The 18,734-nt window shown below is 37.5% G+C and overlaps 1 protein-coding gene across 2 annotated transcripts in view; it reads left to right on the plus strand.

Annotated features, from left to right (window-relative positions):
- The window catches only part of EDIL3 (EGF like repeats and discoidin domains 3), a 434,578-nt gene that overhangs the window by 277,677 nt on the left and 138,167 nt on the right, over positions 1-18,734 (plus strand). For both annotated transcript variants that reach the window (XM_053587072.1, XM_053587080.1), the window contains one exon: positions 17,785-17,966. In XM_053587072.1, coding sequence (XP_053443047.1) covers positions 17,785-17,966 — 182 coding nt within the window. The remainder of the gene's footprint in view (positions 1-17,784; positions 17,967-18,734) is intronic.

Consider the following 18,734-nt stretch of genomic DNA (forward strand, 5'->3'; position numbering starts at 1 on the left):
TAATTGAATGATTTCTTTTCCTCACATTTTAGCTTTCTAATCTGACATGACAAATAATGAACTTTGGATCGACATTAAAGTAGATATAATAGAAAAGAGAAATATACTGGGAAAATCCAAGTTTATGAATGTTTAATTTGTTTGCTTATTCATTATTATATAGCTAAAACACAAAGCTATAAGAAACAGAAATGAACAGCAACTATAAAAATAATCCTGTGTTAGGACACAAGGTCCATGATAAATTAATGATAAAAATTTTGGAAATTATACATGAACTTTTACCTTTTTATCTTAAGGTAGACAAATCCTGTGATAACTGTCCACATGCTAATTTCATGTCTGAAGATGTTAGCATTGAAAATTATTGCCTCGACAATTGTCCTGAGGCATTTTCTTTTTTTTTTTTTTGTAGAGACAGAGTCTCACTGTACCGCCCTTGGGTAGAGTGCCGTGGCGTCACACGGCTCACAGCAACCTCTAACTCTTGGGCTTATGCGATCCTCCTGCCTCAGCCTCCCGAGCAGCTGGGACTACAGGCGCCCGCCACAATGCCCGGCTATTTTTTTTGTTGTTGCAGTTTGGCAGGGTCTGGGCTTGAACCTGCCACCCTCGGTATATGGGGCCGGCGCCCTACTCACTGAGCCACAGGCGCCGCCCTGAGGCATTTTCTTAGAGAAGAATGCACTATGCCATAATAGATTTTCTTTTAAGAGAAAATATGAAAATGGTTGTTACATTACATAGAGAAAATAAACAGTGAGAGAGAGAAGAAAAAGCCATAGAAGTCCTTGAGGTAGGCAGCTTGCAATATTCCTTTTGTATGAATCTTTAGTTATAAAATGATGCTAAGTTCAAGCTAGTTTGTACTAAGCTACTCTCAGCTGTAAAATCCCTTTCACTCTTAGCTGTCTAAAGTATGAAATGTTATGCTTCTGCCTTGCACAAAGAAGAGACTCAAGAAATATGTGTTAAATATTGAATGAGTAACAGTCTATATTGAACGTTCAGTTCACAAGCCATGGCAGAAGGTCCCTCACTGCTCTATACCTTTATAAACTTGATGGCCACCTGCCCTGCTCATAATTTTTTGGAGATTCTCCATACTCCTGAAAGCAAATGCAGCAAACAGATCATATCCAGACCCTCATCTCCCAATATGTATAATGACTCATTGGAAATAGATATATCTGAGTCCAATTCCTGGCTCTGTGATACTAGGGTTAACCTCTCTAAGCCTCAGTTGCCTCAGTCAAAATCAAAAATAAAAATACTATTGATGGGGTTATTTGAAGTCTAAAATACCTGAGTTTCTTTTCTTTTTTTTCTTTGCAATAAATATGTGCAGGCTCCATTTGTATTTTTTCAGGCAGGTCTTTCAGAGAAATGACAGATCCACATCTTTGTAAGGAAAGCAGGAAAGAACTATCAAATGTTCACCTAGGCAGGGCTATTCGACCTTTTTTTTTTTTTTTTTCTATGCCATACACTAGAAGAAGAGTTGTCTTGGGCCACACATTAATAACACAAACACTAATGAAAACTGATGAGTAAAAAAATGGTTTCTGCATAATGTTTGCAATGTCTAACACCACAGATAAGCAAAAGAGGCCTTGAATAACCAACATGCAGCCCACGGGCCACCAGTTGGACACCTCTGATGGTCCTGGAGGAATAAGTAGATGTTATTTCTCTTAGTTTCAAGAGAAAAAGATATTGGAAGATATAGACAAGGATGAAGTGAACTTGAGGTGAGAACGGGTAAAATGTCCTAAGTGTTTGCATGGCAAGATAGGGAACCATTCTACTGGGGGAGATTCTCCATTGTGTTATCCTCTGCTGAAGTGATCGTTATGATTTTGAGCAGCTATTACTGTCTGACACTATCAAAGATGCATGGAAAAGGCCAATGCATCCAACAGGACAGGTAGAACCTTTATTTGGGGAGAATTTATAATTTAACATGGAAGGCAAATTTATAAATTCATAAATGCACATAAAGTATATTTAAATGCCAAGTTTCTCTATGATACAAGTACACTTGGAGTCTTTCTGGACCCAACTAATAGCAAAATTAATTTAGCTTTGGGGAAAAGTGAACAGGGATAGAAATACTAGGGTCATGACCTGAGAAATATTTCATACACTGCCATCTAAGCAAAATTGGGTCTACGATTTGGAGCTTGATATTTCTGGAAGGTAAATTTCAACCAGCCAAGAAGATGACCTTTATTTTCTGAGCACTGGGGGAAAAATGTTTCACCAAGAGAAGGAAATGGTCAGATTTTCTGAATTTGTTCTGACTTCGATTTGTAGGATCAATCAAGGGGACTCAGTTGAGAAGGCAGGGGCAGCAATACAGGCCGCAAGACCCAGAGCTGCAGCAGTGCTTAGGCCAGAGGAGAAAAGAAAGGACAAATGGAGAATTCTTTAAACAGTGGAATTAGACACAGAATTGAATAGCTTATATTAGTGATAATGCTTATTTTCTGTTTGACTTCCAAGTATTGATTGTGTTGTTTTATGATGTTTTTCAGACAGAAACTTCAGAATCATTTATCCGTGTTTGGATATTTCACTCTTAGCCACTATGTGGATAGTAATGACATAAGACAGTTGGAGGGTTTAGATCAGATTCTTAAGACCCATTCAGGACATACACACCCAGAGCGGAAGGAATGGCTGGAGCAGCTCCACTGCGTTGATAAACTTTTGTTATACAAATAGTATGTGCTGTAGATTGCAACGCAATATAATCCCAAATTATTAAAGCAGCTTGATTTGCTTATGAGATTGTAGTAGTTTCCTCTCCGCTCTCTCTCTCACTTCTTGGTATATACGAGTGAAAACTCAGTGGTAATCTTTCCACTGAAATTGCGGATCTTTTAGGACTATGGTTCTTTAGTAGTCGTATTTATATTTTTAACACAGTCTTTAATATCGTAACCCCCTAACAGCTTTTAGAGCGTGTGATCAGAGTTTTATAATATCACACTTGTGACATTTCTCCATGACAACCCGTCACGTGTAAAGACATGTTCCTCTGGTTCACATGGCTGAACCATGTTTGTTTTCTAATGCTACTGATACTATACATGATTTTCAAGAGAAAAAAAATTGTCTTCCAATCAGGATGGCATTTTTTTTTTTTTTAGACAGAGTCTCACTTTATCACCCTTAGTAGAGTGCCATGGCATCACAGCTCACAGCACCCTCAACTCCTGGTCTTAGGCAACTCTCCTGCCTCAGCCTCCCAAGTAGCTGGAACCACAGGCGCCCGCCACAACACCTGGCTATTTTTTTGTTGCAGTTTGACCAGAGCCGGGTTAGAACCCACCACCCTCGGTATATGGGGCCGGTGCCCTACTCACTGAACCACAGGCACCACCCTCTGGATGGCATTTGATATTCCTAGGAATAAAACTAATAGAAGAGCTAAGAGAATTTTGTTTATTATTTCTAATTTTATATATAAAAGTAGAATTTTTAGTTGTACGTAAGTAATTCATAATGGGAGAGGGGAAAAAAAATAGCTTTTCGGATAAGCTTTCCATGCTGTGGCATCTGGGTGAAGTGAGAGAGTAAAGAGCAGATCCCTAAACTCCAGGTGTTCTATTAAAAACCGTTGTGAGTGACAATCTTTGGAGAAGTGGTGTTTTACTAAACTTCCTTCTGTCCATCCCTCTTCAGCCAGTGGTCAGCCTCGTGCAGAGCTCACCCAGGTTGACGTGAGGAAAAGCAAGATGAAAAATGAAGGAACAATAACCAGTCAGCTCTTTAGAGGCTTCCAGGAGATATTTGTTAGTCTGTTGGCTTCTGTACTAAAATGTAAGCCACCTTCTATATATAGAACGATTAAGTTTGAATGTCGCTTTGTACTATCTGAAGTTTTTATTATGTGCTTTTTTGTTTGTTTTTGAGACAGTCTTACTCTGTCACTCTGGGTAGAGTGCTATGGCAACATCATAACCCACAGCAGCCTCAAACTTTGGGTTCAAGCTAATCTCTTGCCTCAGCCTCTAAGTAGTTGGGACTACAGGTGCACACCACAAAGCCCAGCTATTTTTTAGAGATGGGGTCTCGCTCTTGCTCAGGCTGGTCTTGATCTCCTGAGCTCAGGTGATCCACCTGCCTCAGCCTCCCAGAGTTACCATGTGCTTTTGACAACCCTGGTGGGGAAGTTTACATTTCCTGAATATATCATACATTTCATTTCTTTTGAAACTGTCTCTTCAATTTACTTTCTTTATGTAACACTTCATGAGAGACTGCTATTCGTGCATGGTTTTCATACCTCTCATGAAGGGCTGGCTGGATGCTACAGGGCATTTCATGGTTATTTCCCCCATTACACCCCATTAGGTCCTTAGAAATCTGAAACCATGAATATTAATATTCTTCCATATTGATTGGAAATACAAGTCAAGATGAAATAGAAAAGGATATGCTGAAGATATGGAAACCTGTATTACTCAATTTAGGGGAAATGGTTTGTTACTTCACTCTCAGTTATGGACGTGAGGAGATGAGATTTCTTTGATTGCCCTGACAAAATAGCCAGCAGCTAAAACTTCATCTCCACTTATCCTGAAGATAGGATGACTCAGATGTTAAATTGAGAAAAAAAAATGATCTTGATTATTCAGGTGCTTTTCTGAGGTGTAATCTGATTTATCACAGTGTTAATATGAGATTTTTCCTCGGAGATTCCTGTCTTTTATCACAATGAAGAGAAGTGCTTGCCAGACACAGACCTATTTTTAAAAAAAGATTATTTAATTAGTTATTTTTATTTCCAGCCAGTCTGGCAATACACCGTGGGAAATCATTTCATTTTCATTCATTACAAGAAGCCATAATTTATATTTCCCCCAGGCGAAGAGTTTTATCTGACAATTTGAATGCTTTGGTGACAGAAATAACTGATGATGAATGTGGTTGGTATTACAGAGATGCCAAGGGACACGATAGTTTGAATCATTTTCAGTAACAGCTCATGATTAATAATTGTGCTTATGTATGTATTTCAAATTTTTGTTAAAGAATGTTTTGTATGGGAAATGGGAATAGATGTTCTATTCCTTTTTTTATTTCTCTGATAAGACGTGAATGCGTGTTAAACCTGGCTGAATCAGGAGCATATGTTTAAACCATGGTTCTCTAGGTAGCAAAGGTGGGTAGATGCCTGTCTCTCCCGTGCTTTTGTTTTATCTCTGGCTTTTTGTTTTATAACAGTCAAACAGCAACATGAGAACTACCATTTACTAAGGGCATATTGGTTGCCCTAGAGTTTACTAGGTGATAACCATGTATTGTTTCTACCCCAGGGAATAAACAGATGTTGGTTTCCCTCAAATACATTGTTCCAGTATTATGGTACCATCAGAGCTTTTTAAAAGGCCTGCCCCAAGATATTCTGATTGATATTGTATGAGATGCTTCCTAGTACTGGAATTTTTTTAAACTCCATGTTATGCTAATGTGCAGTAAAATCTGTAAACCCTTGATTAATCTGGAGCTGCTGAAAGATTAACCAAATTCCCAAAGGCCACACAGCTTGTAAGTGATGGTATATGCATTGAAACTCACATCTGTCTGGCTTTCATAAGCCAAAAATCTTCAATGAAGTAGCACACAGTTTTTGTTCAGGGATATGGTCAGAACAGAAATTTTTGGAACTGCATTTGCCTTCATGCCCTTAACCAAACTTTCAGTGAATGACAGTTTTGATAAACTGATATGATATAAACTTTGGTGCTTTATACACATCACAAGTTGCCACTACATTATACCTAACTATTACTTTAGTTGAATTCTAAATAAATTGCCTGTGTTTGTAGATTGTATGATCTGAAGAAGTCATGTACCTCTAAATCTGTAAATATGAGTATTTTTTTATTTTCTTTTTATCTTTGCAACTTCGGTTTAGCTAAGTTGATAACTTTTCAAAATACTAAGGCACCAAGGATGTATTGTCATAACCCCCTGCCTGAGCAATTTATATATTCTTTTTTTATATATAGTTTAAGAGGATTTGGGTAATTGAACTATCGTGTTCAACCAATACAAAGTTAAATTTATATCCTGGGCTTGCTCTCCGTATTTTTATGCAATTTATCTTCCCTTTATAGTGAAAATAGTGACTATATCCTACTGCGTCATCTGACTATTAAGTTAGAAAATAACGATGTTTATTGTTTTTTGAAATATGTGACTAGAAAGAATGATTTCTGAGAAAATCAAGTGGCTATTTTCCTAGAGTGTGCAGAACAGTTTAGAAGTGAAATTAATTCTGCTGATTCATTTTGTGTAAATGAGTATGAATCATTTTATGTTTACCGTGTATGGCCCCTACCCAGTTAATCTTACAAATAAGTGTACTAGAGTGGTGAGCTATCCAACATTTGCAGGCTTCTGAAGAACTTAGTCTTTTTATAAATTCCAAAATGAAAGAAAGTTTAATTTCTCTGATCTTTAAAAGCCCAAGAAAAGCATGGAATCCCTAGCTGTGGATATTTTTAACATAACATGTACGAGTTCATAATGAGCAAGCCTAGAATTCTTCATAGTTAAAATTTTTGTATTTGTCATATATTATTAATATAAGTTTATAAGAAATATATGTATTCATAAGAAATATATGTATTCACCTTACAGCAGTAGCAACAATGTATTCTGTTGCACCGTGTCAGAAAATAACAATTTATCCCACTGTGGATATTTTGTTGAACATAGATAATGTGCCATACTCACTTTAGCAACTGAAGATTTAAATCCAGATTTAAGATTCGTAAGTCCCTACACTCATCTAAAATATATGCATGCATTATTAGTAAAACTGAAACAAATTTGTTTTTCCTACAAATATTGTTCAATAAAAATAAATATTAAACTCAGACTGCATGGGATATCAGGATCTACTTTATTATTACATAAATAAATTTGAAAAGAAGTAGAAGTCAAGTTTCCTATTTCAGGGCTGATCCATATTCATTACATTATAAAACACATTCAGTATGAGTGTCTATTGAATAAGAGATAATATATGAAAAGTAGGCTTAGCTTCTACAGGTCTGTAATAAAATTGTTACTCTATTAAATCTTCCTAAAATGTTCTTTCTACAACATTGGCAAAGTATTTTTGTTTTAGTAGCTTTACAATTTATTATATTTAAAATTCAGTGTTGAATTATTTTTTTCTGGACTACCAGAGCCATTGAAAATATAATATCTGATAGCATTGCACATGCACGTTATGGTACATTTGTCTGCAGGAAGGTTCAGTTAGTAAATGCATATTATCAGGAATTCATCCATGTTAATCTAGACAGAGGAAACTGGGCAGAGGTGAAGTTGTCACGTGGAAAGTGGACAAAAATTATATGAAAGAATTTTGAGGTCTTTGTTCAACCCTAATACATTTCTGATTGTTATAGGCCTGCCCTTCCTTCCCTCCCTCCTTCCGTCCTTCCTTCCTTCCATCCTTCCTTCCTTCCTTCCTTCCTTCCTTCCTTCCTTCCTTCCTTCCTTCCTTCCTTCCTTCCTTCCTTCCTTCCTTCCTTCCTTCCTTCCTTCTTTCTTTTTACAGTTTTTGGCTGGGGCTGGGTTTGAACCCACCACCTCCAGTATATGGGGCCAGCGCCCTACTCCTTTGAGCCACAGGCACCACCCTACTTCTTTATTTTCTAAGTGACAAACATTTTCTTACATTTTTAAGAGTGAAGGGATAATAGATGTCTCTGGAATTCAAAGGAACAAATTTTCTACCGGGCATTTCCAAGGGTGGATTTTACTTTCTGTCATTCGTTCCACAACTTTCCAAAGCGTTCTACTATCAGAGAGGGCTCATTATGCTGTACCTCGCCATCAGCAGTGGTCTGTTTGATCTCTTGGATTTCTTTTGACCCCTGGCACACTGAGATTTCGTTCTTGACCTGAGATAACATCCAGTATGAAGAAAAGTCTAACCACATTGTATAGGGAAAAAAATGGTTAGGTGCAGCTGGTAATTGAGTTTGAGACTGTGATTTATCTCTCAAATAAAAATAAATGTCTGGCCTGCCAGTAATATTTCTTTATAACAAAACATCAGAGGCAATGCTTTTTGGCATTTATCCTGATATACATTTGCTAAAACATCTTAAAGATGCAAATAACTTAAAAGCATAGTAATGTGTCTTCTGCATGGTACTGTTTGAATATTTACATTTGTTATTCTGTTCATGTTTCTTCCAGCAACTGAATCCCTTTTTTAGCATTTTTACCTTGGCATTATACCCTTTTAGCGCTTTCCTGTGCATAGATATATTGTGTCAGAAAGCGAAGAACAGGTATACATCTTCAGGTTTTTGAATTTTAAGCTTTTGACTATACAGACAAATATTTCATCACACTATGTTCTTATCTTCATAGTTGGTGGAAGATGAATTATGCAGTTTGAGTGGAAGCCTAAGTACAAGTACTGAAATCTTGCCTGGCTGCAAAAGCGCACTTAGCACTTGACACCCGTATGCTCTTTTGTTTTGAATGAATGCACCTAAAGCAAATGGAAACATACTCTTCTGCTGTCCTAGCACAGCTCTGTTGACTGTGAGAAAATTATAATAATGTTAGATTTTGTCCATTTTTGTGAATGACGTCAATAAGAATTTGGCCTTCGAGTGCTAAGTCCATCATTCTTTGTCAGTATGCTCACGAATCAGCTTGGGGAGCCCTACTATTAATCATTTCCTATTATAGTTTAGCTTATGCATGGCTTTATTTTTTTTCCTGAATTCAAAACAATTAACATAAACTGATAACGTATCACAACTGATTTGAGATAACACCCATTTTACAGAAAAATAGCTAGATAGCTGATAATTGAATTGGTAACTTTATAAAAATTGTCATTCCAAACATTGTATTTCTCCTACTTCCAAGAATTGATTTTTATATATTTAAGACCCATCCACTAGGTTGAATCCTTAGAGTGATAATATCTGCATTCAGAAGATTAATTTGACTTCAAAAAAGGAAGAGAAGTAATTCCAATAAGTGATAATTTGTTTTAATTTACTCTAACCCACAGTATTGAGAACTTCCAATTTGTAAAGTCTATGTTAAGTGTTTTGGAAACATAAATAATGCAAAATGAATGATTTCTACCTTTAAGAAGTTTATGTCTAAGAGAAAAAATATGCACAAATAATTGTTCCTGATCATTTAACCTGGACGCCTTCTGAGCTTTTCAATATGGAAAATAATAGGATGTCATTCTAAATGGGGGAGGGGGTGTTTTCATGGTCACATATCACAGAATCGCAGTCTTCACCACTGTGAAGAAATTTGTTATTTATCTAAACTAAGTTGCCGATCAGATACAGAGAGACAGCCTTCCCTTTAAGGTCCGCATGTATTTCCTGTGCAGTCCAAAGAAGCTTAACTAACTTTTGAAAATGATTTTGACGATTTTACAATGACCCATTTCCCTAAGCAAGATGACTGTGACTGTGTGAAGTTTGTACCCTGAAACAAAGAAGCAGACTCTGGGTATGGAGAGAAACAGACACCACCATATGGAATTTCATTCTGAGTCCTCAGAAGGTGATTATTCTCAGTGTGCTAAGCAGGGGCTGACGGGGGGGGGGGGGGACTGGGGGGGAACTCTGCAGGAATGTGGGAAGAGTGAGCAAAGGAAAGGCCTTGTTTGCATGTCCACCTTCACAGCTGGGACCTGTGTCCAGGGAATGTTTTGCTACCTCCCTTGCCTCTTGCACCTAATCTGGAAGATTCAGGCCCTTTCTCTGAGTCCAGCCTTTCTTAAACTTTCTATTTTCACTCCATCCCTTGCTCTCTTTTTTCTGACACAGCTTCCTAACACCGGAAAAATGATAACCTTGAAGGAAATCAGATCAAATGTGTTGAGGCTTCTCTGACAGGAAACACCAAAAAAAGAATCTTTGGGGCTTTTTTACTCCAGGCCACAGCGAGAGAAATGGTGGACTTGTTCCCTCCCACACCAATTTAAAACCTAGACTCAAGACACCCCTAAAATAAAGCAAATGCTAGTAATACAGGAAAGGCTGTGGTCCAAGAGGCACAGAGGGAGGCTTACGTTTGAATCAGCATTAATTTCTGCAGCAGTAGAGGTCATCAGTAATCTATTCGCCAGCGCACGCTCAGCACAATTATCACGCTATGCTAAGCACAGCAGAGGACTCACTCCTAGGAGATCTTAGCAAAGGAAGGACTGGAGATGTTTAAAGGAGATTTGTTTCTTACAAGGCTTTAATTTGAAATCCTTTCATTCTGAATGTGTCTGGATACTGAGATAGAGCAAAGCATAGCAGTGCCTTCCTGTTACAGATTCAGCTGTCCATCTCATGTGTTTGAAAGGCTTGATCAGCACACACAGGACCGAGATTTGAGACATCTTGGGGCACCGGTTTCTTGTCAGCTGCAAGATCAATAAAATGCAGCCACCATTCTTTGCCACACTCCGTAGAATGAGTTTGCAGAGTGAGAAGGACTTGGCTTTGAAGCTGTTTTATTCACATCCAACTTGGTCAAGGCAGAAAAGTCCCTCTGGGGAGAGCGCTTGGTGCTTGGCCCCAGCTGGCCCAGCCTCTGCTCAACCTGCCAGGCTACATCACTCACTCTGCTCAATGTTAGTCTGAGCGGCAGGGCATTGGGTCAGAAGGCATTTCCAATCCATGAACACAATTCAGGCAATGCGATTATTTTAAGTGACTATGGAAATGATGCCTAAAAGCCACTGGTAGTCAATGTTGAAAGAACTCATTAATTTAAGATTATTGCTATATCTGACAAAAGCAAGCACAGAACCAAAGACACATAAATGCAGATTGTGCAGCCAGGAAATAGAGTCTCTTGTATTCTGCTATTACGTTCTGCTGCGGTATTCAGCGCTGATCGAATTGCCACGGTACCCACATTAGCTGTACCAATGTGGAATGATAGAAATACCTGACAATGCTGTGTAACAGCTCATTAAAAGAGGAGCAGCTCCCTCCCCCCTCGGTCTCATTTTTATCATTACTAAAGAACTGACTCAGCATAGAAACAATTTTGAAAGAAGGCTTCTTTACCTGTGTATCTTGAGAGAGTATAAGTGAATAAGAATTTTTAATTTAAAAATGAACTACACAAAATGTTATACAGTGTTACCTATAATTTGTACTATTTACTTACCTTTCATCTGTATTATTAAAAAAGTAATTGCCTCTAAAATTGTTTATTCTCTGCTGAAACTGAAGCTTACTGCTAAATGTTACAAGGAATAGAATCCTTGCATGAAAAGGGATTCTCCCTCTTAGGGGACAAGAGATGTGCACAGGAAGAACACGTGGATAAGTTTGGGGGCAGGGAAGTACTTGCCAAGGTTTGAGCGTAAAAGTAGGTTTTCACTTTTCAGTCTTGTCCCTCCTCGATGAGTAGCCTTCCAAGGTCAGGGTAGGAAGAGCAGGTAAAATAAAAGGAAACCCTCCCAAGTTCAATTCAATGGCATGAGTGATGTTTGATAAATTTTAAGAGCAGAATTAGGCTTAAGCTCAACGGTGTTATTTGCAAAATTGGGCCAGTCTTGATTTAAGTGAGCACTGTCCATGCTTATGTGCATCCCCTGAAATCCAGGTAGTTCATTCCCCTCCTCCACACGACATCTAAGCATAACTAGCTCTGCCTAATTTTACCTCTTCAGTGTTTTTTGAACTGTTCCTTTTCTCCACCACTCTTCACTTGTGTGACCTGCATCACTTTTTACCTTGGACAATTGGGATTGCTCACTATTTGGCCATAGTTTTGTTACCTTTTAATTCTACCCTGCATGACATAATAGGAATGATCTATAAGTGGCGTTGAATGAAAATGTAACCGTGGTTAGAATTCTTCAAAAACTCTTCATTATTGATAGAATCAAGTCTCACTGGCAGTCTCTCCAGCAAAATAATCAGGGGTCTGTCTTCTTCTCCACCCCACTTCTAACCATCCTCCTGCCAACCCCTCTCGGTCGAATGACACTGCACTGCCCCTACTCCCCCCATCATGGCAGGCAGCTTCCCGCGTCAGGCTGCCCTTTCTCCACTGTGCTAGATCCTATTTTTTTTTCCCCAGGAAATCTGTCCCCAAACTCCAGGCTGTGTTTGGATTTCCTCTTCCCCATCCCACTGAATCCTGTGTATCCACTTTCACAGCCTCTGCCATATTACATGAAAATGTTCTTATTTCTTTCTGTCTGTCTGCCCCACTGGATGGAAAGGTCTTTGAGGAAACTAGGACTGTAATTCCAGCACAATAGCAGGGGACCACTTCCCAGTCAGAGATCAGAGTTAGTGTCACCTCTCAGAAAGGTCATCCAAAGGTCACTTGACACGCCCTCACTTGATTTACCCTTCTTTTTCCTCCATAGCACTTACCATTGCATTTTCTTATTTATGTGACTATTTATTATTTGTTCCCCATTAGAACATGGACTGTTAGAGAACAAAAACCTTTTCTGCCTTGTTCATCCCCTTATCATGACTTTTTAGAAAAGCGCCTGGTATAATAGTAGACCTTAAATATACAAATTTTGAAAACTGAATTAAATGAAGAGAGGATAGATGAGTAGATGGGGGTAATGGATGTATGGCCACATTATAAGAAGTCAATAATTTTTTTTTTGCAGTTTCTTGCCAGGGCTGGGTTTGAACCTGCCACCTCCAGTATATGGGGCCGGCTCCCTACTCCTTGAGCCACAGGCGCCACCCGGAAGTCAATGACTTAATGAGAGGGTATTATCTTATCTGTATTAGATAAGCAGTGCATATTGCCAATAATGATATCTGCTTAATTTTTTTACAACTCAAGGGACACATATCATTATAAACCACCGGTATTTACTTCTTCAGCTGACGGCCATACTTGTCGCCTACTGTTTTAATACATGTGTATACTCCAGTCTGGTAAAGCTCTCTCCTCTCCTGAACGTCTCTAGTTAAATTCCACACGTTCTGTGTTGGTTGTCCTATCTTCTCTCCCAACGTATGTAAGTACAGTACACATTCCCCCATGTAAAATAGCGGAAGAAAAAGGTCAGAATCAAACTTTGAAGAATTAGGGAACTCTTCACACTGAATTCCAGACTCATCCTGTATTTGTTTAACGTCTTCCTCACAAATTTCCTTGTTTGTGAAATAAACATGCTAACCTTTCTCCGTGAAGTATTATTTCAAAGGCTGTTTGATAAAACACATATAGACGCACACACACCCTTCCGATGTTCATCAATCACTCTTTTATGTTTCTTCCCCCAGGTATTGACCGTCAAAGCAATGTGTACCTTCCTATCGCCTTTCTTTTTAACCGTCTTATTATTAATTGTTTAAGGTCACTGAATCTTAGGTGTATAATCATTTGCATTCTGAATTGCAGTTCCTTCATTAGTTTTTATAACTGTTGAGTTTAATAGGACATTGGGGAAGCAGACAGCACAGGCAAAAGGAAATTGGATTTTGGACCTTTTATTATGATGACATCCATTTGATTGTGGTCCACATGATTAGTGAAGAAAATCTGCTGTTGTGACAACTTTCCACCGTGAAATATATATAAGGCTTGCATTTGCTTATTAGTATGCTGCTTAGGAAAAAAGGCCCTGAAAGAACATTCGGTGTGTACATACTGAGTTCTTCCTGTGTACTCTGAGTGCCTGTCCAGATGGGCTAAAAGACCAGGATCACCTCATTTGGGGGGTCCCCTAAAGAAAAGCATGCAACAGGCCTTACAGAACCACACTCATTATTTTTTGACAAAGGCAAAAGCATTTATTCCTTTTTGTTCTTTTATAAATGATGGATGAGATTTTATCATACCTTCTATTCTATTCTATTCTATATTTTATTTATTTAAGACAGAGTCTCACTCTGTTGCCCGTGCTAGAGTACTGTGGCATCATCATAGCTCACTGCAACGTTAATCTCTTGGGCTCAAGAGATCCTCTTTCTTGCTTTGGCCACCCAAGTAGCTGGGACTATAGGTCCTGCTACAACAACTGGTGAATTTTTCTATTTTTGGTAGAGACTGGTTCTTGGTTTTGCTCAGGCTGGACTTCAACTCCTGAGCTCATGAAATCACCCCACTTCGGCTTCCCAGAGGGCTAGGATTATGAGCATGAGCCACCATGCCAGGATCGTAACCTCGATTCTAAAGCAGATAAAAATTGAGTATCACCAACCCAAGTCTGTGAGATATCTCTGAAAGTTTCTTAGGACATGTAGGAAGTCTATAAACTTTTTGGAGTTTAAAATGGAAAGCAAAACAAGAATCCAGACAATCAATATCTGCTGTCTGTAATATGTCACAGACTCAGGCTTCATTAAGTGCCCCTGCTGTGGTCATGCTTACTCTGATGAGATTTTTCCAATTGCATCTAAGTGGTAGACTATGTATGTGAATGTTGTAAAAGTTTCTACTTAAAAAAGTAACTGTGTAGTCCACCTAACAAATGCAATCAGTGTAACCTGGTTTCCCAACAATAAAAATAAATTAATTAATTAATTAAATAACCTATGCTCTGGTGAAAAAAAAAAGTAACAGTGTAGAATTGAAAACTGGGAAGAAAACCCTCGTAAACTGGAAATCAGGGCAATGAGGTTGCTCATGTGAAAATAGTTTGAACATGGTGAATGTATGTCAACGTATATTTTTTGAATTATGTTATTTTCATGAACAAATCTGTATGCCAGTGATTGGGAGCCTTGTGGTAAAGGAACCCGTGTAAGTACATACTGACGGTTACTCGTTGGCATGTGATTATCTGATAATGCAATATCACAGCGAGTGTGTTTGCTTAGATGTTAGCTAATAAACGGAGGTCGGTGGGTTAAGCATACTCATGAAGTAGACTCACACAACAGTATGGCTGAGATCCACTCTCTCTTTTAAAATGGTTACAAATCCTGAATTGGATGACCAACATAAAGTCTTTAAACGTAAGCAACTAAAAGGCACAGAGTTTTTTTTCACGTTATTAAACAGTTTAATTAATCGATGCAGGTTCTCTCTACCTTTGCTGTGGCCTGCAATAAACGACCTTCTTGCCTGCTACGTTTTTCCATCCAATATGCTCAAATCAAAGAACAAATCCTGTGACTCCTTTAATGTCAATAATCTTAAAAATCCAGGCTCCTGCCGTTTTTAAATTACATCCTTCATATTAACCTGGATGGACGTGGAAGACATTATTCTTAGTAAAGCATCACAAGAATGGAGAAGCATGAACCCTATGTACTCAATCTTGATATGAGGACAATTAATGACAATTAAGGTTATGGGGGGGAAGCAGAATGAGGGACGGAGGGAGGGGGGTGGGGCCTTGGTGTGTGTCACACTTTATGGGGGCAAGACATGATTGCAAGAGGGACTTTACCTAACAATTGCAATCAGTGTAACCTGGCTTATTGTACCCTCAATGAATCCCCAACAATAAAATAAATAAATAAATAAATAAATAAATTCAGAGTGTCATTATGAAGTTTCTTACTATATTTAAGAAGTCTGTAAAAATCTTGGAGTTTAAAGTGGAAAGCAAAATAAGAATCCAGACAATCAATATTTGATTTTTCAATGTTCCAATTTTTGAAAAGTAGAAATTATTAGCTGCAGCTTTTAATACTACAGTTCTACAAATGAATGTCGTCTCAATCTAATGACTTCAAACTGATATATTGTGCCATAATAAAGTGTTAAACAGTCCTAATTACATGAGATCTTATTATCTAGATTTAACATATCATGTGAATAATTTTTTAATTATCAATAGCAAAGATGCAATTTTTACCATACTACTGTCATCTTTACTGATATAATCCTGATTAAAATGATTACATATCCACATAGTTTTATCTTCTTTATTAAAAAAAAAAATGTGCTTTAAAGGTTTTAAAGCCATCAGAGCTATTTACTATCAGAGCTTGGACTTAAAAAAGAACCATGTTTATTACAATGAAAAAGAAAGGGTTACCAATGAGAAATATCTTCTTAAATTTTAAAAACATTATAATCCAGCTGCCAAATACTTCCTTTCATGTTTTCAAGCTCAGTCTGAATATAAACATTTAATTACTTACAATATTAGACTTCTATAGTAATTAAAAACCAAAATGTTAATGGTTGGCTTATACATACCAAAATTTAAAAATGGCATTGCAGTCTTTTCTTATTTTCAGGAATTCTGATACATGATTGTAGTATATTTATTATAGGAATATCATACTTATCATACAAATCTAAACTTGCCAAAAAGTTGAGTATAGTGTATGATTTGTTATTGAAATTATAAAACTCAAGTATTATTTTTTGTTATATTATAACTTACATTTTCTGAATTTTTAAACCTTATTTAAAATAAATGTACTTTCTCCTGAATTTTTGAAGTAATTAAAAAATTCAAATATATACAGGCCAGGTGTGGTGGCTCATGCCTATAATTCTAGCACTCTGGGAGACTGAAGTGGGTGAATTGCTTGAGCTCACAAGTTTAAGACCAGACTAAGCAAAAAGCAAGAACCCTGTCTCTACTAAAAATAGAAAAACTGAGGCAAGAGGATCGCTTGAGCCCCAGAGTTGGAGGTGGCTGTGAGCTATGATGACTCACTCTACCCAGGGTGATAGCTTGAGACTCTGTCTCAAAAAAAAAAAATAATAATCAAATATATAATTTTATATATAAAATATAAACATGGATGTATAATTTTAAATGGATTTATCTCCATTTCTAATTTAAAAGGCTTAACATATTTGACTATAAATATATTATTTGAATATATTATGCTTTAATTGTAGTATTTTTAATTTTTATTAGAAAAATTTCAGTAAGTTTCCAAGTTGCAAATTTAAACAATAAACTTAAAATGTTAGTGCAGAATCCCAGTATCTAAAGTTGTGAATTTACTGAGTTGGACACATTGTGTCATGTATAATGTTAGAGAATTTACCTGCTCTTTTTATAAAAAGATACTGTTTTATAATTTATAAGATATCACAGGTTATTTTAATAATATCTTTAGATGTTAACAGAATTACGCGTCACCTTGTCATGGAACCGTAACTTTTAATGGGTATAAAAATTTAAGTTAAAAAGTTTATGTTGGGGGAAAGCAGAAAGAGGGACGGAGGGGGGGGTGGGGCCTTGGTATGTGTCACACCTTCTGGGGGCAAGACATGATTGCAAGAGGGACTTTACATAACAATTGCAATCAGAGTAACCTGGCTTATTGTACCCTCAACGAATCCCCAACAATAAAAAAAAAAAAAAAAGAAGATAAAAAAAGTTTATGTTAATGAGAGATGCTAACTTAGTACAAAAGTGATTTTGACACAAACTCAGATGTGTGCTAGTTAAGAAATAATGGATCGACACATGTTTTTTGAGCCTTTTAGATTTATGTGGCTTGCTGATCTCTGGGGATATGAAATATAAGGCCTTTTAAGTACATTATGCTTGTGTTGATATGATCAGCAATCCAATGACCCAAGTTAACAGTACATAATACAGAACTGTAATGTGGAAAGGAAGTGTACAGTGGCCACTGTCACAGCAGAGGAAGGAGACAGTGTCGCGAGGAGCAAGAATCATTTCCTTAATGTTGCCGTCAGTAAGGTGTCTGTAAACTGGATGAGGTGTACAAGGCATAGGGGCACAGGTTCAAATCATTTAAAAGAATCTCCCATTAAATTGTGCAGCCACATTTTGCATATGTATTATTTCTAAAACATTGGTGCTTTTTTCTGCTTTGTTCCCAGAATGCTCAGGCCCATTGGGAATTGAAGGTGGAATCATATCAAATCAGCAAATAACCGCTTCCTCTACTCACCGAGCTCTTTTTGGACTCCAGAAATGGTATCCCTACTATGCACGTCTTAATAAGAAGGGGCTTATAAATGCATGGACGGCTGCAGAAAATGACAGATGGCCATGGATTCAGGTAACAGATGGGATGGGACAAGGTAACTGTCCAAATGACGAGGTCACTTAAGAAAGCAGACAAATGAGAACTCAGTGTGACTCTTTCTGATTCAGTGATTTAGAGGATTTAGCTAAAAGCTCAAATTAGCTATAAACTCTGAAAATGTGGGAACCGTACATACTCTGTTGGAAAGTGTATAAGGAGATTAAAAACATTAAATTACTTGAGGTTAAATACCATCATTTTAATGTACATATCGAAGGAAGGGGCTTTCTCATATGCTGTGTGTCATGAGCACAATGCTGACGTTCAGCAGCAACCGAGGATATTTCAAGACTGTTAGTTACATCTATTTCTTCCCTAAGAAGTGGTTCCACACACACAGGTTTGAAATATACAGTGGGTCATGATACACGTAACAGTAGTTCAAATGCACCTTCTTTCAATAGCTGAGATGTTTCAGTTCATAGGTCATTCATTGCTATCAACCACCTATTATTTTAAAACAAGAGGAAACTACAATATGCTGAGAAATTAATTAATTTCCCCAAGATGGCCTGGACAGTCGTACTACCAGAACCTTATATTCTATCCATTTCAATGCTTTTTGGAGCATTTAGATAAAGTGAAACAGTAAACTGGATATTAGAAGAACAAAAAAGATGATCAGAATTGATTTCTTTGAAAGATTTTCCCTCTGCTGGGGAAAGGCACGTTGGTAACTGTCTAAAAAGTCATTGATTTGTGCTAAAGGGAAGTATACTATGGGGTCAGAGAAAGAAGTAA

This window comes from Nycticebus coucang, chromosome 1 (genome assembly GCF_027406575.1).
Source record: "Nycticebus coucang isolate mNycCou1 chromosome 1, mNycCou1.pri, whole genome shotgun sequence".
NCBI lineage: Eukaryota > Metazoa > Chordata > Mammalia > Primates > Lorisidae > Nycticebus > Nycticebus coucang.